Source organism: Tachypleus tridentatus, chromosome 4 (assembly GCF_004210375.1).
Source record: "Tachypleus tridentatus isolate NWPU-2018 chromosome 4, ASM421037v1, whole genome shotgun sequence".
Lineage (NCBI taxonomy): Eukaryota > Metazoa > Arthropoda > Merostomata > Xiphosura > Limulidae > Tachypleus > Tachypleus tridentatus.
This window is the reverse complement of record NC_134828.1, coordinates 52,408,818-52,433,113: the sequence shown is the minus strand read 5'-3', so window position 1 is coordinate 52,433,113 and position 24,296 is coordinate 52,408,818. Positions and strand designations below refer to the sequence as shown.

The window sequence follows — 24,296 nt, the reverse complement described above, 5'->3', positions numbered from 1 at the left end:
TTATTCTAACGCTCTCGTGTTCCTTAGAAGCCATACTGTTTATGAAATATAATAACTTACTACCTCTGCAGCGATCGACCATGTAGGATCTTACTGTGATACTCGTGTACATCTTGTGTAATGCGTAGGCTATCTAGCGGAAATTAATGTAGCATTAGTAATAAGTAATTTATGGTTACTCTAAACTATTTTAATACAATGACTTCAACTTTAGTCATTTTATTGTCTATAATAATAAGTATGGCAAACATTGTTATTATACCCCAAGTATTGAATCTTAATAAGTCGTTGAATAAGTAGAGGATGCCTACCACAATATGAGATGTAATTTTTTCATAAAAGTAGAAGTAATTAATGTTTTTGATCCATCGTAGTATACTGCCCTATTGGTTTTTCTGCTATGTTTCCACAAGACGTTATGCTCATTACCACAGGTTGTTAGTGGAAATGCACCTTTTATATCAGTCAACCTCAATAAATCAAGTATAATAATGTACAGCACCTCATAAGTAGTAAAGCGATATTTATTAGATTGCCGTACAGTAATACGGTATTATGATTCGCAAGTTCAGGTGACATTGGTTATAGAAATATCAGATAGCCTTACATTCCAACCTACTCGGTATACGTCTGGGAAGAGGCTTTTCAAATATTAAATGAACCCAGCCATCGCAACTATCGTGTTGTTCCGTAATTTTCTATTACATTATTTCTTCTGAGTCGGACAGTCCTATTAATTGAAAATATTGCAAGAATTAGTTATTTTAACATTGGAAATTGTGACTTAAAGTAACATCTTTACTTATCAATTGGTTTACTAATGTGTAGTTCTTATTATTTTTTATCTATATGCTATACACTTTATATTGGAGAAACTATTATGTTATCCTGAAGTTTCTACAATTTTAATGTCAACGCATTATACACTCTTTATAAAAGATGGTGTTATATCAACTTATAGTGTTACTATTATTATCTATACATTATATTCTCTTTACAGGAGAGACCACAATATTAAAATTTGTAATGCCTGTTGTTCTGGTGTATGTCTTATACTCCTTTCGTAAAGGAAACTATTATGTCAACCTGTAATTCTCACTATTCTTATCTATATATTATATCTTCTGTGTAAGAGAAACTGTTATATCATCTTATTATTCTAATATTTACTTATTATACATTCTGTATTGGAGGGAATGCTCTATCAACCCGTAGTTCCTACTATTTTAATATCATCCACATACCATATCATCTGTATATTTTTATATCAGTCTGTATTTTTTACTATTCTAATGTTTCTATATCCTTACTTTTGTCTAGAAGAAATTGTGATATCAACCTAAGCTTGTTATTATGCTATTATAATCTATATTTTTCTTTTTATCCAGAATAATCTGCTATATCAATCAATAGTTATTAATTTCCTTTTATCTGTCACTGTCCATGATGATGGTAATTGCGTTACCGAAAACTAATTGATTGATATATCTAATAAACAATGTGCCTGAAAAGAAACCATGATAGTTCATACTTCTACAATCTATCTATTCAACCTTCTGTCTAGAAGAAACTGTTGTTTTAATATGGTTTCCATCATAGCTAGGTTTTATTAGTCAAATAATGCATCTTATACAGTATGTCTTTGACTGCTAACGTAACAAACTACAGTTCTTGGTGTAAATATTTTCTGATCGCGACAGTATATAACAATAATAAGGGCTTCAACTGTACAGCTAAACTTTCGTCTGATAAAAAGGAAGATTATTGATAACTTATTTTTAACCAGTTCTTCTGAAGAACAAATAATTCCGATATTCTAGGATCCTAATGCGGTAACTCTTTTGAGAACCTAATTCATTTCCCAGAAGATAAGGTATTATTTTATTTTGGAATTTATCTTCATGATATTTCATAATTTGCATAATACTAATCACATTAACTCGGAATATTGTCAATAAACCTTTTGACTTGAACAGATCTTTCTAATATTGCAAAATTTAAACATGGTCAGGTGGGTTAAGGCATGCGATTCGTAATCTGAGGGTCGCGGGTTCGCATTCCCGTCGCGCCAAACATGCTCGCCCTCCCAGCCGTGGGGGCGTTATAATGTGCAGTCAATCCCAGCATTCGTTGGTAAAAGAGTAGCCCAAGAGTTGGTGGTGGGTGGTGATGACTAGCTGCCTTCCCTCTAGTCTTACACTGCTAAATAGGGACGGCTAGCGCAGATAGCCCTTGAGTAGCTTTGCGTGAAATTCAAAAACAAACAAACAAACAAACAAACAAAATTTCAACACAGTCGTATTTTGTATATAAATAAAAAAAAATTAATGACCAATATTCCCATTTCAATTACTATATCAATGTCTAGCATAAACCGTTAAATTCTGAGCCCTGCTACATGAATATGTGTACCTCCAAAATAAATTTTATTATCCGAAATACTTGCAATACTTCCATGTCCATAATATACATAACTCTACCGAACACGAACAATTTTGAACAAGGAAAAAGTGAATCTATGAGATATTAGTGGGTCTGTTTATGTTACGTTTTGTGCTTGTGTTTCATTGTTGATTGGTGTCATCAACGTCAACTCTATAGCAAGAGTATTCGTTTTATTACGTTAGGATAGTGCAGTTCAGTATTGCACCGTCGGCGTCGTATATGCAGACAATAGTTTTACTAAACCACTGTATTCTAATATCATACTTTTTCTCAGCTGCCAGTTTCTGTATAGTATAAGCTCCTCTCACATAAAAGTATGAGACACTGGCCACATTCTGTCTAGAATACGCTTTTTGAATATTACAGTATTTCGTTGTTTTCTCTTTCTGTTTACAGTAATTATTATGTAAACCTAGATATACAGGCAGTGATTACTGACTTGAGCATCTTACATTTAAGACAAACTTCTTCATCAAAGTTAAAATTCTCTAATAGCTACTTTGTTTAAGGATAAGTTACACAGGCCTGCGAATGAAAACTTCATAAAGTTGTTTTGGTTCTAATAATAATGTTCTTTTATCACGTAAATATTTTTTTTTAAATCGGAAAAAACGCACTTTCGTCAAAATATTATTTTGTTTATCACAATGAACATTTTTTTTATTGTTATGTTTGGGTTCAAGAACGATCCATAAGACTTTCACGTTGTGACTGGACTAGGGAAATTTATAGTCAGTGATTGGCAAAACTTTCTGATGCTCTGAATTTACTAATATAAGACTAGAAGGAATGCAGGTGGTCGCCTCCAACCTCTGCCAACTCTTGGGCTACTTTTTTACAAAATAATAGCGGAAGTAACCGTCACATATAATAGCTCCACGATAGAAAAGGTCAGTCGTTTAGTATTACAGGGATTCAAACCCACGACCTACAGATTGCGAGTTGCGCGCCCTATTCGCCTGGACATGCCGAGTTATCAACATTGCAAGCATAACCAAATGTAAGCCGATTTCGATGAAAATGTCTCGCATGTGTAGAAAAACGTATGGAGTTTTGTGAAACATCTGTACGTGATGGAGAAAAATGTATATCGTTTTCTGATTCAGCGTAAATGAATTGTTGTAGAATACGTACTAATTTCGAGGCAATAAAACCATCGCAGGCCTGTGTTACTACAACATGTTATACATACTTCATAGACATTCCGTTATTACGAATTGTAACTCTACTAACCCTATCCTTCTGTCTATATAAAACTCATTTAGTAATCTAAGATTTCGCATTTTACTTTAGGATATTAATGAAATTTGCCTTCATCTGGGATAAACTTATTGAATATAGCGATCCTCCATTGTACATTGTATAGGTCAAAATAACACAATATCACATACATGAACATCAATATCTTAATTTTCTAAAGGTCTATTTTACTTCAACGAGCTCCTCAGTGGCACAGCGGAGTGTCTGCGGATTCCCACCGCTAGAATCCGGGTTTCGATAGAGATAGCTTATTGTGTAGCTTTGTGCTTAATTACAAACAAACAAATACTTCAAAGAATTCCGTGGTTTTCAGATGAAACATTCTAATAGTTGAAATATGTCATCTTAGCAGCAACAGCGTCTTGGATGTCGACAATAAATGATTTGAAAGGTCGGAGGTTGGTAATGTCCTTGAGCCGGTTAATATAGCTCAAGAAAGAAAAGGTAAGATTTACGTCGTTTAGTATTAGTATCCGCCAAATAGGCGAAGCCATCGGTTAAGATCTAACCTTCCGCAGTTTTCATTTCTTAGATTAATTTTAAATATTATCTGAATATGTCACTTTGAAACGCTTGTCTAGAAACAGATATATTTCTAATTTAGCCATTTTCTTTTTATGCTATATTATTCTAACAAATCAGAAGCTCACATAGATACCAATAATATACCTGGCAATAAACTTTTCTATTAATTACAATATTTACGATGTCACCCTATATTAAAAGTAATGTTTATGCTTATAACAAACTATCACAGTAACCCAAGTTTCATCACTGTTACAAGGAGTTTTAACATGCATTTCATTGAATCAGGAAGAGCTGGTGTCTTGATATATTTTGAAAATAATCATCAATACATTATAACTGAAGTCTGAAATTAGAGTGTTGGTTTTACATACGAATATTTAAATAATATTAAAATGTTAACTTAAAACAATATCACGTTTTATAACTTTCTTTGGCTTCTGCTAGTTAGGAAAACAATAAGATATTTAAAAAGGAATATTTCACAGGAGAACAATCTCAAATCATTTCTACTTTCAGGAACATTTTGTACTTTAACACATCTAACTTTACATACTCTCAATTTTTTTATGAAAAGTACATAACTAATCCACATCCAAACTAGGAAATTACATTTTGATACCCAGTGTTTGAGCCCACTATGAACATTTTTATTAAACTATATTAGCATAATGTAGGAAAAAAACATGTACGAAAGGTATTTTTATCAAATGTAGCCTTAACAAAAACCAGGATGGGAGTTCATGCTTGAAACTGATACTGAAGAAACAGAATTTCCAACAGTACAGCGGAATCAAATACGATGAGCTGAATACGATACTCAAGCGACTCAAATGAAGAAAAGGAAAAAAGAACGGAGGCTTTAAAAATATAATCCGTAAAGTTCTTTCATGTACATTACAAACGTAGCTTGTTGCTTTGTAATTTTTTCGCATTAGAGTTATATCGAGTTATGAATCTTTGAACAAAACTTTTGTCAAAAATAATTTATTAGTAATTCGTCGAATTTCAACTTGCTAGCAGTTAAAAATTATGCACGTGACAAACACATTTGTTACTTCTATCAAATACTTATCTTATCACGTATATATTTGTATAGTAATTTAAGCTTAACCTGTACTCTAAGAGAAATATCTGTCAACGCCTAAGGACTTAGAAAATATTGATGTAAACTTACAAACATAAAATTCAATTATTTTCGCAGAAACTTTTTCATATTTCTAATTGAGCCATTAGTCTAATGTTGCGTGATTTTACAACTATAAGGACATAACTGAGTTGATAGTTAGGTTGTACGTGTTTTGAATAGCTATAAAATATTTGTTTTTGTCTTGTTTTACTTAAAACGATGTACTTTTCACTGGTACGCTGGTAGATAATTCAATAACTAGAAACGGTATGTTGAGTCACTTTAAATTGGTTGATGATTACAAATATAAACATTTTTTGTGAAATGGTAGAGGAGTAAATGAGTGAAGATGACGAGCTTTGTATCCGTGGAAATGTGTTAATAGGTTAAGTTGGTAGATTAGCATCTTTAGAAGAAATGTGTTAATAGGTTAAGTTGGTAGATTAGCATCTTTAGAAGACATTTTGTTAAATCGTAATTTGATAGTCGAGTCAACACCTAAGAAATGTTTTTAACATTTATTTATTATGTATTGGTTGAAGAATTATTAGCTGAAAATGATATTTTACTTGTATTTTAATTTGTAGAGAAGTTAGCAGTTATAGATTGTGTTATTTTTTTAATTATAAATTGCTTATGAGTTCAAGATGTGATATGTTTTCCCTGTAATTTTGTATAATAACCAAAAAATGTTTTTCTTTGGGAGTTGCAAGTTGTTTGTACAGTCTAAAACAGTGTTTTTCACTTTCAAAACTCACAGATGCTTTGTTAAGACTACTTTTGGCCCAGCATAGCCAGGTGGTTACGGCGCTCGACTCGTAATTTGAAGAATAGCGGGTTCGAATCCCCGTCGCACCAAACATGCTCGCCCTATCAGCCCTGGGGGCGTTATAATGTAACGGTAACATCCCACTATTCGTTAGTTAAAGAAGAGTAGCCCAAGAGTTGACGATGGGTGGTGATGACTTCCTGCCTTCCCTTTATTCTTACACTGTTAAATTAGGGATGGCTAGCGTAAATAGCCCTCGTGCAGTTTTGAGCGAAATTCAAAACACACCAAACCAAGACTACTTTTAACTTTGATAGGTGAATCAGTACTTAAAACACATAATTTTAATTTGATATAGATGATATAGTAGAATACATTAGTAATGTGTTTTCTCCGATTTATACTTGTATCCCAACAGCGTCACAACGGGACGTATGCGGACTTAGATGGGAGCATGTTCGGTGACAGAGATTTGAACCTATAATCTCTAGATTACGAGTCGATCGCCGTACCAATGGCTACTAGATGAAAATGCTTCGATTTTAATTTGCATTCTCAATAAATGCATTAGTAGGTTAAGACTGTGACTCTCTTTTTTGATCAGTTTTTAAGTTCTTAGGGTGGTCATTTACTGATTATTATGATTTCATATGTTATCGGTACAAGAATCAATATCCAAGTTATGTGTATTTTTACTTGATAGATTGAGGCCTAACAGAAGTAATTAAAATAAGCTTATCAGTAGATTGTTCTTCTCGCATCAACACTCAAGTATGGTTTAAATTACTTTTGTAAGTCCTAAAAAGTTATTGAAGTATCATCAATATTTAACTGGTTCCTTTTAAATTATGTTAACTGTAGAAGTTATCATAGCCTTATACGAGAGGAAAAATATTAGTTGAACCTGTGCCAGGCTGAGCAATGAGAATAATGTGAGATTACTCTGTAACAGATTTACTGTTATACGTTTATTATAATATCTATATTTGTTTCAGTTTAATATGTATTTACGAATGCGTGTAACGTATATTGTTAAATGTGTATTGCGAAAGTTCAGCATGTTCTCTTTGTTGAAAATTTCGAGCGTAAGAATTAACAACGTGTTAGATGTGTATGTAATACTAGTGATTGCCAGTATTGTTACCAACTGAACTTTCGAGACCGTCGCCTTAAAGTTCTTAAATCAACACGCGAGAGACATTTTAGTATGGTTGGTTTGGTTTGTTACAGTTAGTATATCATAATCTTATATTTGTGATAAATGCTTATTAATCGAAAAGCTAAAGATATTTGACCAGTAATGTTTATAAATTTCAAATATTGCAAACTTCAGTGAATTAACTTCAGACGTTAATAATCCTATTAGGATATTAGATATTTTAGTCGAAAAAAACTCACGTGTGACTAAGCTAGCCTCTTTCCAGTCAAGAGAAGTGTACCTGTGTATCATCATAAAATTAATTTGCTTTTCGTGAACCACCAATAAAATATTCAGTTCCAGATAGGATAGAACACCCAATATTGTTTGTAAGTTTGTAAAACTGTCGTATATAACTAATTATTTCTAATAACAGTTTTTATAAATTGTATTGTTGTTTCTATATTAAAATGTATATGTATTAAGAAAGAAAATTGTGTGTATCAATCTTGTTGGCAGATATATAATAAATTTAATACATATTGACATTCAATTAACTTCTAAATTCAAATTACAGTTTCCGGTTATTTGAAATCGCAATAACGTACGTAGCATAATTAATCGAAGACTTGTGAGAGATAAATTATAATACGTAACGTAATAAACTGGAGGCTAGTCCGGGATCTGAATCAGAGACAAAATTCGAATTAAATAAATATTAAAATTTTAATTAAATTTATATTTATCAGCGCCAACAAGATTTGATCATGTCTGATTAACAAAGTTCTCCTGAATTACCCTTCCTTAACAAACTAGAAAAAATATAATAATAGTGAATTGCTCGAAATTGCCAAAACTGTAGAATTAGAGATTAAAAATCGATTAAAAATGAAATAAATGAATTCTAATAAAATATTTGGGTGAACTAAACATTACGTAATCCGACTTTGCCAAACTCTTTGACCAAAAATAATAAGTAGTTAAAACTCATTGGTTTCAAAGGAACACACTAACCTCTATGTTTGAGGATTCATACCAAGGTTGTCGTCCGTAAGTGAATACTTCCCAGAGAAGTACTCCAAAACTCCAGATGTCCGATTCAGCTGTGAATTTACGGTGTAGAATACTTTCTGGAGGCATCCAGCGGATGGGCAACATGGTGTTTTTGCCAACCTGGTGATATAAAAATAGAATGAAACATGGTAACATCCAAATAGTTACATATAAAATGCTAGATGTTTTTTCAGAAAACAACAAAATTGCTAAAAACAACAAAAAAGCGAATATTATTAAAAAAACTGAAAATTTCTAACAATGCTGAAACATTAATAAACACACGAAATTAGAGAAATGTGTAGTAAGTTAAATAAGAAATAACGATAAACTAATAAATTTTTCGAATATTATATCTCCCCTGATAGGTCGTGATAAATTTACGGACTCACAATGCTAAAATATGGAGTTTGATTTCCTATGGTGGACACAGCAGATAGGCCCAATGTAGTGTTTTCCTAAGACAAACTAGCTTATTTTATATTTCTTTTATACCTAGATAGAAGTTTAATCAAAGGGACAATAAATTTTACGTTAAAAGTAATTGAATTAAAGCTTAACAACCAAACGAAACATTTAATAAAAAAAACAACATAATTGTTGGAGGATTCTCAGTAGCCGCGGCTATAAAAGTTTGCTAGACAGGATTAGAATAAATTAATCTATGAGACCCTGGGTGTGGTCAAATACATCATTAAAATTTGATCTTCTGTGTCCAAAACTGTTATTAGATCTCAACTCTGCGAAGGGATGATGGAGCTCTGAGCTACAAGTTTGTACTTAAAAAGAGAAAAATACTAAGAGCCGTTTTATGAGCCCTTGTACCACTACTAAAACTTACTTACAAGGCTTCTAGTATGGTGAATAGGTACGATATATTAAATTGATTTTAGATCTTCACTAAGTAACAAATCACGTCTATTTGTACTCTATCTGACTCTGACGACCGCGCATCTTGACAACTGATCTGCAGTGTAGGTTCCATTCAAAAAAGTGCTTTATTTAAATTGTAATTATGTTTTGAAAATTTTGGTCAGTATAAGCATACTTTCATTGATCCCTCTCTTTCAGTTAAATTGAGAAAATCCTTACTTGTTATATACTAGCAATGATACTACCCTACCAATAAATAAATACATATCAATTTCAGAAGGAATGTCGCTTACACATTAACATTAGAAAACCTGCAATATAAGCCTTTGGTATTGGACAAAACTGATGGCAATGACGTAACACACTAGAAATTGTCTGTTTAAGATGTTTTTGCATGCAGCATTTGATGGTAGATCCAATAGGGCTCATATATGAAGAATAGCCTGACCATGAGACAGTAGTTATGTCTTGATCAGGAAACTATCGTTTTTCAAGTTATTGTGAATAAGTAGGGGTCCTATTTTCCATGAAGAACCTCCCACGACTGGTAAGCTGGTCATTGATGTAGAAAGGTAGAAAGTCTTAGAGAAATGTCTTGTAATGAACTACAGTAATCATCTTTTGCATAACACCAGCTGTCATCATTCATCTGTCCAAATGGCACCCGTCATAATAGGAATCCGGTCATATCTTGTAGTGACTTGAAACGCTAGAAATCGAGTTTTGATACTCATGATAGGTAGAGCACATATAGTCCTTTATGCAACTTTGCGCTTAACTACAAACAAACAGTGTATTAAATTAATTGCTAAGGAGAGAAATGGTAAAATATATGTAAGAAGTAAATTGTACTCTAAATAGATATATATACAGCTTTATTATAATTCATTTTTCAGATATATTAAAGTAATTTCTCAATACAGGATGACTAGAATTTCTATATAAGCTGTTTTATATGGATAATACTAGCAGCAACAAATATTCGAAAATTTTCAGGATGTACGAACGGAAAATGATCAGAAGCTAGAGAGCACTTGGAATGGGAGGAATTGTGGTTTACGAATTACAGCTGACGGAAAAGCATATAATATCATATCGATATAAAATTTTATAAATTGAAAATAATTAATAATTTTTTTCTAATGTGTTTTACCATTATGATATATATTTATATATATATGATGATGATGATTATATATAAAATGATGTTCTTAAAATAACTGAGGCAGCGTTTTGTATTTTGTATTCATGTCAAAGCTAATAAAGCACATCCTATCACGAACTTATGACCGGGAGTAAGGCATAAAGGCAGAACAACATCCTGTCCCTACCATTCATCTTAACGGATTGACTGTCACTCTTACGATGTATTAGCTAAAAGTACCTGAAAATTTTATGCTGTCGCATGTATCGAATCCGGTTGGTCAGTTTCTAAACACAAAACTCTACTACAGGCCCAACCCATACTCAGCCAGTTATTAAGTACTTTTCACGGAATCAGGGAAACTTGAAATAAATTTCATGTTGCAATCGGAGACAATTCAAGATTCTGTATCGAAGTTAGTTGAATTCATTACAAAACATCCTGATGAAAACATCTAGCAAGAAAATATTCGTAACAAAAAACAGTAATTAAAGTTTATAAGAGTTGAGCTGATTCTATATCGTGTAATAAATGGTTTTAAGTAAAAAGTACGATTTAGAATAAGGCATATTTTACATTTTGACTTAAAATATCTAATGGATAGATATATGTTGTATCATCAGTCTTAACTAATATTAGTACTTCACAAGTGTTGAGTTCACATGACTTTATTAAATTAATTGTATTTCTTTAGTCAACTTAATAGATGTAAACGGGTATTTTGCATCTTACTAAAGTCAGCTCAAGAAATCTAGAAGCAAAATGGCGTATTCATCAACTTCATTTTGATATATATATATATATAACTACTGTATTTATCAGTTCCAACATACTTTGTACAAATAAAGTACATTTATTTCTTCAGTTTCAGGTTAGCACATCAAAACGGCTTTTTGTACTTCATCAGTCTCAGCTTAACATGTCAATATGGATTACTTTTATTTCATCAGTGTTAACTTCATTTACTAATGGATCATTTGTAGTTCAACCTTAACTCGTAGGCATGGATAGCTTTTTCTTAGCGATCCTACTCAGGTGTAGTATATGAATTTCACGTGACAGTGACTGATGTTAGATGTTACTTCTGGTTTAATAAAATGCACACGAAAGCATCAGTTGTGGAGGATGAGATGTAGGGTTCTTCTAATATTGTCGACAGTTCAATTGTACATCTTCAAAGTGTCTCATTTAAAACACACACAAAAACCTAATTCTTTCTTGCAAAGAACCAGAGTTACTGCGATGTCTAGCATAAACAAAATTGCGTTTGTCACTCTTAAGTTTTTATTTTTGATCTGTTTAAAGAAATTCTATGTATTTTTGAATTTTGTGGGTATATACCACGATAAGGTTTCTTTGTGTAGTAAATGGGTCAAACGTTTAGTTGCTACGTCATATCATACCTATTTTATATACTCTTTGGGTATGCCATGTAGCTCGTGTATATATATACATCTATTGAAGGTTTTAGATGATAAAAATAAATTATTTTATTAAACTATAAAGACGTACTTTGACCAACTATTGATCTATAATTCAACCAAAATGTTATGTATAACCATATATAACTCGTTGGGTAACTGTTCAGTGGTTGGCTTGTTTGTTTGTTGTATACACTTTCTAAGATTTGTGTTTCAAGCTGTTGTTATTTCTGACAATGCCATATTTGGATTTTGCTCAGTATTTGATAACAATGCTGTTGTTCTTCTTCATGTTTAAAATTTGGTCAGGGTTGATAATCTTCTTAGAATAGAATAATATTATAAATCATTCTTCTGACTTCGATGTGACAAGCGCGAAGACTAATAAAGTTAAAATCCGGAGATTTACCCACAAGACAAAACACGTAGTTTTGTGGTTAATAAAACAAATAATTCTGACATCAAAAATGTTGTGTGCCTTGCGTAAAACATGGTAGTTGACATTTGGAAACTTGAAAAACATGTTATTAAAAAAAATAACTGTAAAATGATTTACTCGTCGAAAAAAAAATTTCTAACGTCTGTACAGTTCACGTAGCTAGTACTAGACGCGCTCTATCGGTATAGTCGAGGCAAATGACTAATTTTAGTTGTGTCGGATCGGTAATGTTGAGAGTTAAGTGGCTACTTTTAGCTTCGTTGGATTGCTAACATAAAGGATTAAGTGACTAGGACTTATATTGGTTCTAACAACTTCTGCCTTGTGTCCAACATCACTCGTTAACTAAAATGCAATGTCTGTATGAGTTAGAGAAAGAGAGCGACCCTCATATAGTTGGATAGGAGATTACTTGAGTGCAGTACGTAAACAACAGACAGAGTTTATCTGTTTGTTTTGAATTTTGCGCAAAGCAACACGAAGGCTATCTGCTATAGCTGTCCATTGTTTAGCAGTGTAAGACTAGAGGGAAGGCAGCTAGTCATCACTACCCACAGCCAACTCTTGGGCTACTTTTTTATCAATGAATACTGGGATTGACCGTCACTTTATAACACCCTCTCGGCTGAAAGGACGAGCATGCTTGGTGTCACGGAGATTTGTATCCGGGACCCTCAAATTACACAACAGACAGAGAAATGTGTTTTAACAAATCTTCTTGTGTGTGTGTTTAATCACGGCTTAATAGCTCTGAACACAACTCTAGCATTATTATCCAAGTATTCAACTTCAACAAATACGTTTGATAAAGATTTTTTTCTTTTCCAACAAAATCGACCATAAAATAGCCTAAACAGAAGATGGTGTATGTAAACAACTGTTTTATTTTAATTAATAGAGATGGGTTGATCGTGTATTTAAATCATCGTTTTATTCAAGGGTAATAAATACGTTGACACCATGTTAACAGAGACGGAGTATGGTGTATGCAAGGCGTTGTTTTATTTAGTTGTGTTTACTGTGTATTTTTATAGTGAAAATAGTTTTTCGTATATGTTTTCTGATTTTGCAAAAAAATAATTGTTTTATCTTTAGAGAAAAATATACTCTTCAAAAAAAAGAAACGCAAAAGGCAAAATATGAGACAAATTCTTAACAAGTTTATTCCGGGTAGTTCTGTATGACATGTGTGAAACTTTGCACATTCACTGCTGAACATCCAAAGTCTGCAAAGGCGAAGTCCACGCTCACTAGGTGAAGTTTAACGTCAGTCAACGTCAATAACGAGTATGCCCCCCGTGAGCATCAATAACTGCTTGGCATCTCGTGCCCATGGAAGCGATGAGATGACGAATTACATCTTGTAGAATGGCTGTCCACTCAGCCTGCAAAGCTGTTGCAAGCTGAGGTAGAGTGTGCGGTTGAGGTTGTCGCCGTCGCAGATGTCGGTCCAACTCGTCCCAAAGATGTTCGATGGGGTTTAACATCTGGTGATCTGGAGAGCCAGGGAAGAACGTTAATGTTGTGGTGTCTCAAGAAGACAGTGGTGAGTCGGGCTGTGTGAGAACGGGCGTTGTCATGTTGAAAAACGTCGTTGACGTTCACCATGATGAGTTGCACATGGGGCCTAAGGATCTCGTAGACGGTTGCGTACGGTCTGATCGGAAAGCCTACGCAGCCCTGGTATGGTTGAGGCAGTAGACGTCGCAGTGGTGGTCCTATCCCGAAGGTGACGTAACCGAATGTTGCGATCTTGTGTGGGCGTGGTCACACGAGGTCTGCCAGATCGTGGACGGTCACGAGTTGATCCATGTTGTTGGTGACGATTCCATAGCCTTGTGATGGTGCTTGGGTGGACATTCACAGCTCTGGCGACATGTGATCGAGATTTGCCTGCTTCCAAGCGACCAATGGCGTTGTTGCGTTGTGCTTCTGTCAGTCTTGGCGTAACTGTATTGCGTGTCGGTGGCTTAACACTGAGCTATGGAAACCGAAAACCCGTCACTTTTATAGGGATTTTGCACATGTTGCACTTGCAGAACATGCAGATCTCTCAAACAAATTTATTGGACACGCATGCATTTTGCCGAAAAATCAGATGCTTTCCTCCGTTTTCAAAGTGCACAACTTTTATTGTCATTTTGGTCTGACAATCAGTACCTTAACACGTGTAACATCACATACTCTGAGTTTGTAACGTTATTACATATATTTCTCTTTAAAGTAACAAAAATATCCCTTTTGCGTTTTTTGTTTTGAAGAGTATATTTATACATCAATAACCAAATAATATCTAACTGCACTTTCCTAAGCACGTGTTAACAATATAATGTTCGAAAATATATTGCACTTACACTTGTGAGTGCTTTGAACTAATTTAAGAATACTCAGGTTGAGTTAAACCAGTCTAACCCTAATAATGTATTCGCTCGGTGGACACAGCAGATAGCCCGATATGGCTTTGCTGTAACAAACACACATATACACACACACACCCTAGTGATGTAAGTTCAATTTTAAAATATTTACAAAGTACTTCCAAAGGAGCCGTAAAACGAAATATCGAGTAAATTTAGCCTTTTTCTTAAAGTGTTTTGCTGTTCTTCATATAAAATCTTCCTTAGTTCAGTCAGCAGTACGTAAATAAACATGAAAGAGGTAGATACGGGAAGAGCAACAAATACTAGTGAACCTTAAAGACATATTTTGAAGTTTTTCTTTTCATATGTAGTAAAAAGTAGACTATATGTTGTTGGTTATTAGTTTATATCTAAATGTGAAACTTTTAGAAATTCTAAAATTGTAGTTTTTGTTTTCACTTTGGGCTTTACACGGTTGCAACACCCCAAAAACTGAAAGAAAGAAACGGTTAAAATATAAAATGTATTCTTAACGAAGAAAACAAATATTTATACATACTCTGTAGTAATCCGTACTGTACACATCACGTGACATGCCAAAGTCTCCTATCTTTACCACCAGGGGACCTCCAACAAGGCAATTTCTGGTTGCCAAGTCCCTGTGAACAAAATGTTGAGATGCTAGATATTCCATTCCACAAGCCACTTGAACAGAAATATGAAGGAGTTGAGAGCAAGACAAAATCTCGAAGGGCTTTCCATTGGAGTCATACACCACTAGATCGGGACTTCTATTTCTAGAGAAAGAAACAGACGTAAGAAGAAAGTTGGATTTTAAACAAACAACAACAGAAAACCTTTTAACGGATAACACATTTCGAAATCTTTATTACCTCAAGAAGTTGTTCAGATCCCCAAGTTCCATGTATTCAAATACCATCATTGGAGGATCACTGTCTATTGACACACCATAGAAACGAACTATGTTATCATGGCTTAGGTTGGCTAAAAGTTGAACTTCTCTGGTGAAGTTATGCCAAGCTTCGTCGTGGTCAATATCTTTCAGAGTTTTCACAGCTACCATAGTGGTGGGCTCTTCACGTGTTAAGTAGTCTACTGTACCCAGGTACACACGTCCGAACGCCCCTTCACCGAGGATTTGGATGAAGCTGATCTTCTCCTGAGCTATGTAGCGAATTTCTATATAACCAAGTAATAAGAGAAGTAATATGGCCAGGCTGTTAATTGAGTCGGGAATTGTGGTATACAATTCAAAAATAAAAACCATAATGTGCACGATGTTAACTTAATGAGATAAAACTATGATATAAAAGAACGTTAAAAAAGATCATAAATTAAGATTTGTTAAAAAAGGTAAACTTAAAAATATTGTGTACATTCCTCTTTGATTTTTTTCACCCGAGTAGTTTGATTTTATCTTGTAACAAAGAGAAATATTATAGATTCAATACACTAAAAACTGTTGTTGTTTTTTTTCTCTCGAATGAATTATCCAACAGTATCTACAGATAGTTAAAGATTATAAAATAGAACATCTCACAGTACTATTTTTGTACATTTGCATAAACAAGAAATTAACACATGCGGTGCAGTGTCATCGAAGTGTTTTACACTCTTGTTTTGTTTTCCCTGTCTCATTACATAATGTCTGAAATATAATATAAAAACGTCCCTAAGAAAAGGCAGAACTTTCCACATTTTAATTTTTTTGTTATGTGATTAGGAATAAGTTCACATTTCTTAAAACTACATTAAAAACTAACATTTGCAACAGACATATTGAAAATGCCCTTATTTAATAAGAAATTTTTACACTATAGTACTCTGAGACTAAAAAAAAATATATATAGTTTATATGTCTATTTATGAATACTTTAGACAGCTAAAAGTAGAAAGATGAAGAAAGAGAGGTAAAGCAATACCAACAACTTTAAATTTCGGTTAAGCAAAATCGTTTTGAAGATTTCATCACTTATAGGAATTTTATTCTATATTATAATTTATATAATTGTGATTTTCATATAAGATTACTTCCACTAATTTTTCAAGTTATTTATGTTACTGAAAATTTTAATTCTCTTACCTTAGACGTTAAATATGTCATTTTGAACATCATTAGTATTTTAATATGTATACACTATTTATTTTACAAATAGAAGTTAAGAGGTTAACGGGAAGTATTTGAAGGTAGCTAAGAATCTAGAAGGTGCTTCAAAATCGAATAAAATCAAAATAAAACAGACGACGCGGTTTCATTACCTCGATTGGATCTTTTCCATAGTCATTTAAACTTTTACTGCTTAGTCAGTCTTTTACATACGAAACTCCTGACCTGAAGACTGGTGATGACGACAAAGTTGAATATAAAATTTACAAATTATCAGTTGATCTTTTCATTTTGGAAATGTTATTTATAGAAGAATGTGTTTCTTTTCAGTACTAATAAAGTGATAAAACTGAAAATAACTGAGAAATAAAATAGAGTAAGTAAATACATTTAACCTTGACTTATACAGCTTGTACTAGCAGTGCTCACTAATTTTATTCTGTACATATACCTTTGGATGTGACACCGTCGGCTTTACTGCAGTAGTTTGGATTGATAACCATTTTGCGAGAGTTTACTGGCATCCCTTGTCGAAGTGCAATATCTTTGTCGATATTTTGCTCTCTAGGTTGAGAACAGCACAAACACAGAACACACAGACTTGAACAACGATCCTTTCTATGCCGTTTTGTCCGACGTTGAATGAAACAAATGGCCCCTCCTAACATCAGAATAATTGAAACTATAGTGACGGTGAGACTGAGCGGAAGCTGTGAAAAAAGCCAACAATCTATCAGACATTTTTGGAACTGTCTCTCTCCAAATGCTAATATACTTAGTGATAAAGCCGTAGCTTTAAAAGCTCCAAGAGCTTTACTCTCCAACTTTTTGTTCCTCTTAAGCATTAAATTATTACATTTATTCTATTACAAAGAAGTTTAAGAACTAATGAGTTCCTATAACTGAAACATTATAATATACTGCTCAAAAAATTAAAGGAACAAGTACATATTTCAGTATATCTTTGTCATAACTAAATTTATGTATGAAAAACATATCCGTTCGTCTACAAGTGTATTTTTTAAGCTTGCAAGTGAAGTTTGAAGCAACTAAAACGAAACTCACCTCACTCAAGGAGAATACAATTCAAGGTGACCTATATAAGGCTGTTACGTGAAATTATGCATTCCTCATTAATTCTCTAAACGAACACCAACACGGATCTTTTGCGGCTGGTTTCGTCAGTGTGTACTTTACTCTCGTGTAACCAAGCAGTCAGGTGCCATCTGACCGAGAACGAAGTGGCCAGGGCTGTACAGATGCTGGAAGATGGCCAGACCAGAAGGAGGGTGGCTCAGCGCGTCGGTGTGTCACTGAGCGTCATCAATCGACATTGGCGACGCCACCAGCAGACGAACTCTTATGGCAGGATACCAGGACAAGGCCGTCACAACAGCCAGAGAGGACCGATACATCATGATTACTGCTCTGTGAGACAGGTTAGCTACGGCTCGGTCACTGTGAAATGACCTTCAGCATTCCACTGGAACCCGCGTGTCAACCCAAATAGTTCGCAGGACGCCTTAGAGCCAGACGGCCTGCAAGAGGCGTTATTCTTACAGCGCGCCCGTCCACCAGGTTGTAATTTGCTCGTCAGCAACTGAACTGGAAATTTCGTTAATGGGCCACTGTGCTGTGGACATACGATGACAAATTCACCGTGTCTAGTGATGATGGACATGTGAGAGTATGGAGACGCCGAGAAGAGCGATTTTCCACCTGTAACATTCTGCAAGTCGACGCTTTTGAAGGAGGTTTTGTAATGGTCTGGGCAGGCGTATGCTTGGGTGGCCGCACGGACTTACTCACCCTCGACAGAGGTGCTCTGAACGCACGACGATATAGATATAAATCCTGGAACCCATTGTAAGGTCTTTTGCCGATGCTGTCGGCGATGGGTACATTTTCGTGCAGGTTAACGTGCGAGCCCCCGTCGCCAGACTGTGTATGGACTTCCTTGATGAGGAAGGAATAGAGACTTTTGAATGGTTCGCCAGATCTCCAGATTTAAATCCGATTGAACATTGTTAGGACATGTTGACAAGGCGTGTTAGTGAACACCAGCACCCTCCTCAGAATGTACAGGAACTCCGACAAGCACTGGTAGACGAGTGGGCTGCCATACCTCAAGCTTACATCGATAGACTGATTTGAAATATGCCAAATCGGTGTCAGGAGTGTGTCACAGCTCGTGGAGGTCACATTAGGTATTGAATGTTTCAAACATTTCTTGAATAAACGCATGTAAACTGCTTAAAGTATTGTTTCATATGGGATAACAGTTTTGGTGATACTGGTCATTTTTAAAAATTCTATTTCTCCATGTTTTACCGTTCATTACATATTAAAAAATAAATACAGATGGAACTAAAATGAAACAAATTACCTAAGAAAATAAAAATATTTTCACATTTGAAACACTGAGATAAATTATATAAGACAACGTACTTGTTCCTTTAATTCTTTTTTAGCAGTTTAGTTAAGCTCAAATATCACATGTAGCAAATAAACTGTGTTCAGTTTTTTGGAATTATTCACCTCGCCTAACAAAACTCAGCTTCAACCTATCGCCTTAAAGTCGGTATTAGCTGTGTGCTGAATGTCCTTAAGTCGATTATTGTCACATTATACCAGAAATTACTTTGAACATTTTAAATCAATCTCATTATCAGTTTCTCATTTTTAACGATTTAAAAATAACTTGTAGCATCGACAAAGACAAACGTAATATTTTAAAAATCCGTAACCCATTGATGTCGTGCAATTTATAATAATATAGCGTAATCAGTAAACTCCACTGAACAGCTTAGACTTATTGCCAAGTGTTTTCATTTCTCTAGAACTTATTTTATTCGCATACAATGACTATTTTTAGCTTTTCAGGGGAAGCTGTAAATTCTAATTGATCACCACAAGTTTGTAACACAAATTCGTAAAACTGACATTCTCAGTTAAATCTAAGAACGGGAATTACCCTTATGCTCTTATAAAACCAGTAAAATTATATTTTACTTTAAAAGTTTGGGAATATTACAGGTAAATAAAATACTATGACGAGCAATATATGTATGCAAAATTACGATTGGAATTTCCAACCTGAATAAGGCCCGGCATGGCCTAGCGCGTAAGGCGTGCGACTCGTAATCCGAGGGTCGCGGGTTCGCGCCCGCGTCGCGCTAAACATACTCGCCCTCCCAGCCGTGGGGGTGTATAATGTGACGGTCAATCCCACTATTCGTTGGTAAAAGAGTAGCCCAAGAGTTGGCGGTGGGTGGTGATGACTAGCTGCCTTCCCTCTAGTCTTACACTGCTAAATTAGGGACGGCTAGCACAGATAGCCCTCGAGTAGCTTTGTGCGAAATTCCCAAACAAACAAACCAACCTGAATGACACCTTATGCTGTACCTGGGCTAAACGATCGAGTCAGAGAACTTTAAAATCCATGTACAGCTGTCTCTAATTCTGAATTGTTGAACAAAAGAAGGGAGGTCTGCCATCAATATCCGCCGCCACAAGAGAGTTGAACCGAGTAACGGAATTGGTTTACCACTTTTAAACTACATTCACAACTTAAAGTGTTTGTGTGTTCAGGGACACACACTTATCGAACTTTAGATGTTAATACATTCACAACTTAAAGTGTTTGTGTGTTCAGGGTCATACACTTATCGAACTTTAGATGTTAATACATTCACAACTTAAAGCGTTTTTATGTTCATGGACACACTTATTGAACTTTAGATGTTAATACATTCACAACTTAAAGTGTTTGTGTGTTCAGGGACATACACTTATCGAACTTTAGATGTTAATACATTCACAAATTAAAGTGTTTGTGTGTTCAGGGACATACACTTATCGAACTTTAGATGTTAATACATTCACAACTTAAAGTGTTTGTGTGTTCAGGGACACACACTTATCGAACGTTAGATGTTAATACATTCACAACTTAAAGTGTTTGTGTGTTCAGGGACATACACTTATCGAACTTTAGATGTTAATACATTCACAAATTAAAGTGTTTGTGTGTTCAGGGACATACACTTATCGAACTTTAGATGTTAATACATTCACAACTTAAAGTGTTTGTGTGTTCAGGGACACACACTTATCGAACGTTAGATGTTAATACATTCACAACTTAAAGTGTTTGTGTGTTCAGGGACATACACTTATCGAACTTTAGATGTTAAGATCTGTTGCTCGACTTATTAATAATTAGACTTCGTCTTGTCCGTATTAGTGGATTATGCCATGAAAAACAGGAAAGATTTATAATAAAGGGTTTGAAAGACTGTTGTTGTTTTTGTGTATTACTTTTTACTTCTTTAGATTGTCATATTGACGATAAATTGTTCATTTCCAAGTGCGTGATTGCATGGCAAAAGTTGTATCATCAAATTCTGAAACAAATTTTGAAATAACCACTCTATGCATTAAAGAAAGATCAAGCATATTTCTATATTTATGTTTATTAATTAAAATTACAAGAATCTAGAGCAAACTATATGTTTTGATTTTCATGTTATATATAATTTATATCGAGTTACAGTTATAGTACGATTGCGACAGCTAAATTTAATCGTTCTCGTTTTGTTAACTTTTCAATGGTACATATAAAGTTGGAAAATAACTCCGATATTGCTATAATTTTATTACCCCAGTTACGAACTACAACAAATATCATTTCTGAAATGCAGAATAGTTCACTTTCTCTTCCTGTATTAACCTATAAAAAAGGGTGCATACAAAAGAGAAAAAAAAAGGTATAAAAAAGTGTTCCTCAAATCTAAAGACTTACAAGTTTCATTTCGAAAATTTTCTCAATCATCGATCAAAATGTGTTGATGGCAATTTCTTGTCTGATTATTTTCAAATGTGTTTTGTATTTAAGTAAAATTATTGCCTTTTAGCTAAAGGTTTACAGATATCCCGATATTTCAGTTACAAGCCTAAGGGCTTAAAATGACAAAATTTGATGTCTGATCCTTGCGGTTGATGCAGCGCAGATAGCTCATTGAGCAGCTTTGCGTTTAAACAAGCATAAGTTTATATTCTATCCCCTGATTAATTTTAAAACTTGTATTTAATCACTAATGAAATATCTAACCTACATAAAAGCCACAGTGTGTTACTTAATACTCGATGTCTCGAAATCGGAGAAGTCATAAAAGGTAAAATTTACTGATCTAGATAGGATAGTTTTTTACTCTCTACCATTAATGATTTTAATGACAGGGGTGCAATGTGGCCATGATGGAAGGGAGCTGTGAAATCTTATAAGTGTAGTAAGTGTTGGTATAATAAGACTAAAATAAAGACATGGTATGGAAATACCTACCCTAGATCCAAGAGCATAAAATTTGTCATGCATGTTAAAATATCAACTCAGTTTAAACGAAAATAGTTTTTGAATTAAGATATTGTCTGCTATAATATCAACGATTCCAGGAAATAGTAAAACTGTTTAATCAACAGACGCTTACAGATTAAGAAATCAACCAATAATGTTCTGCTGTCTATTTATTTCATTTTATTCTTTAAGTACAGAGACTAAGTACAATATTAGGTTACACTTTTTAGTGATGACGAGAAAACCCACTTGTAGAGAAAAATATATATGTAAAAACGGCTGGTTTGGGTTGAGAAAAATTTTTTGTCCAGAAGAGCGAACAACGTTTCGACCACAAAGAACCTGACGATGATCGAAGAAGGTCGAAACGTTGTTCGCTCTTCTGGATAAAAACATTTTCTCAACCCAAACCAGCCGTTTTTACATATATAGGTTGTACTTTTGGTGCTAACCGATATAACATAAAAGCTCTTGTTGGAATTTAGTGTTATCAAAATGCACTGGCTTTTTTATACATTAGAAGTTGTTAATCTAACTGATTTTTACCAATAATTAATCTATAACTACGCCACAAATTCATTTCTTGTATTGTCTTAATTTTGATTGGCTCACAAAGGAATTTACCAATATTTGACTGTCTCGACTATACTTTTGTGCCTCTTTGTTAGTCAAAGGATTTCGCAACATTTATTTATTTCAGTTAGGTATGAAATGTGTATTTAGGGTGTACTATGGGGTAGTATTTGGTCCGTAGCTTTTTACGAGCTATACGCCAGTTTATATAGAAACTGCGTATTAATACTAAATGATAGCTCTAGAGGCCTTCGTTATATACTTGACCATGCACAAATCAATAGTGACTCATGAGTCACATACACGTTCTTCGTAAAAAAACGAGTTCTCACTGACCCTATTTTATCACTGATGAAATAAAAAAGCTAAGCAGTCACCATGGATTAAAAGTGTATATTGTCAAACCAGAACTGTCAAAGAAAATCCATTTCATTAGTATTATGAATTCTTCTTACCACAAACGGATACAGACTCCTTGCTTTGGATCCTAGTTGAGCGTTAACTGTTGTTGATAAGATAGGTGGAAAAATGTTTTGGTGGTTGATTAAGTCAAAATCTGAAACAAATCAACGTCAGATCCCAAGTGAAAATAGCATTGCAAAGTAAAGCTATTTTCCTTTATTGATAAATAAAGTTGTTAAACAAGCAGGAAACGCATTTTGATATAGCTTTATTACTGACTTGGAGGTGACGTCTAGTGTTTAAATTTAAACAGTCCTGATTGATTAATAGTTCTGATATATTAAGCTAAATGTTCTTTCGATAATATAACCATGTAAGTGTGTTAATACCTTACATATATAAAATGATAAATAATGATTATAATAAATAAGAAATAAATTATACTTATGGTACCAAAATCCTTCTGAAATGAGGTATAACTAATTTTGAAAGTGAAGTTTATAAAATAAAACAGTTATAGTTTCACTTTAATCATTTTTGTTTTACTAAGATCTTGTTATTTTTCTCCAGCGGTAAGTGTACCCGACATCTAATTTGTATACTTTTTCACTCGATATTTATTACAATCTCATATTCTACATTACTTGAATATGGAAGCACATTAAGCTAATGTAATAACTAGTTGGAAAACAACGACTTATGAGCATAATAATGTAATATTACATGTTTCTCCAAAAATGAATCACGTTATTATGCTTACAAGCCATTGTATGCCATCTATTATGATACTCAACGTTGAAAATATATGTGTAGATAGATTAGTTATTTTATGCGGAAGTGTTTACCCTTGTCAAATACGAAACCCAATGGTTTTGTGTAGCATTAACTTGTTATAAAAACTTGTTTTGTGCAACTGGAGATAGACGGGAAAGATGATCAATGTTAAACACATACCTTTGTGGAAACGTACTTCAATAGATCTGCTACTCTGTCCCAAAACATTTACAATTAATAAAGTATATACACCTTCATGAGCTTGAGTTGCTCGCAGGAACTCCAGATAACCTGAAAAAATAAATAAACTCACGACTATGAAAGTTATATATAACTTTTGCAGTAAAAGCATCTGCTTAAAGTTTAAAATACTTTGTATTTTGTAGCTGAAATATTTAAAACTATTTCTTTATAAATATTCACTTCATACCTTTATCTCATTGGGTTTTATTGTCTATTTGAACACAAGAGTGGCTTTTTCTTTTCTATTGGAAAGTTTCGTAAATA

The 24,296-nt window shown here is 33.9% G+C and overlaps 1 protein-coding gene across 1 annotated transcript in view; it reads right to left on the bottom strand.

The window, feature by feature from the left end:
- LOC143248126 (BDNF/NT-3 growth factors receptor-like) overlaps positions 1 to 24,296 on the bottom strand; it is a 64,262-nt gene that overhangs the window by 4,662 nt on the left and 35,304 nt on the right. The window contains exons 8-13 of the mRNA XM_076496558.1: positions 23,970 to 24,080; positions 23,069 to 23,169; positions 17,136 to 17,394; positions 15,450 to 15,756; positions 15,116 to 15,353; positions 8,281 to 8,439 (exon numbers count right to left, since the gene is read on the bottom strand). Of these exons, the coding sequence (XP_076352673.1) occupies positions 8,281 to 8,439; positions 15,116 to 15,353; positions 15,450 to 15,756; positions 17,136 to 17,394; positions 23,069 to 23,169; positions 23,970 to 24,080 (1,175 nt within the window). The remainder of the gene's footprint in view (positions 1 to 8,280; positions 8,440 to 15,115; positions 15,354 to 15,449; positions 15,757 to 17,135; positions 17,395 to 23,068; positions 23,170 to 23,969; positions 24,081 to 24,296) is intronic.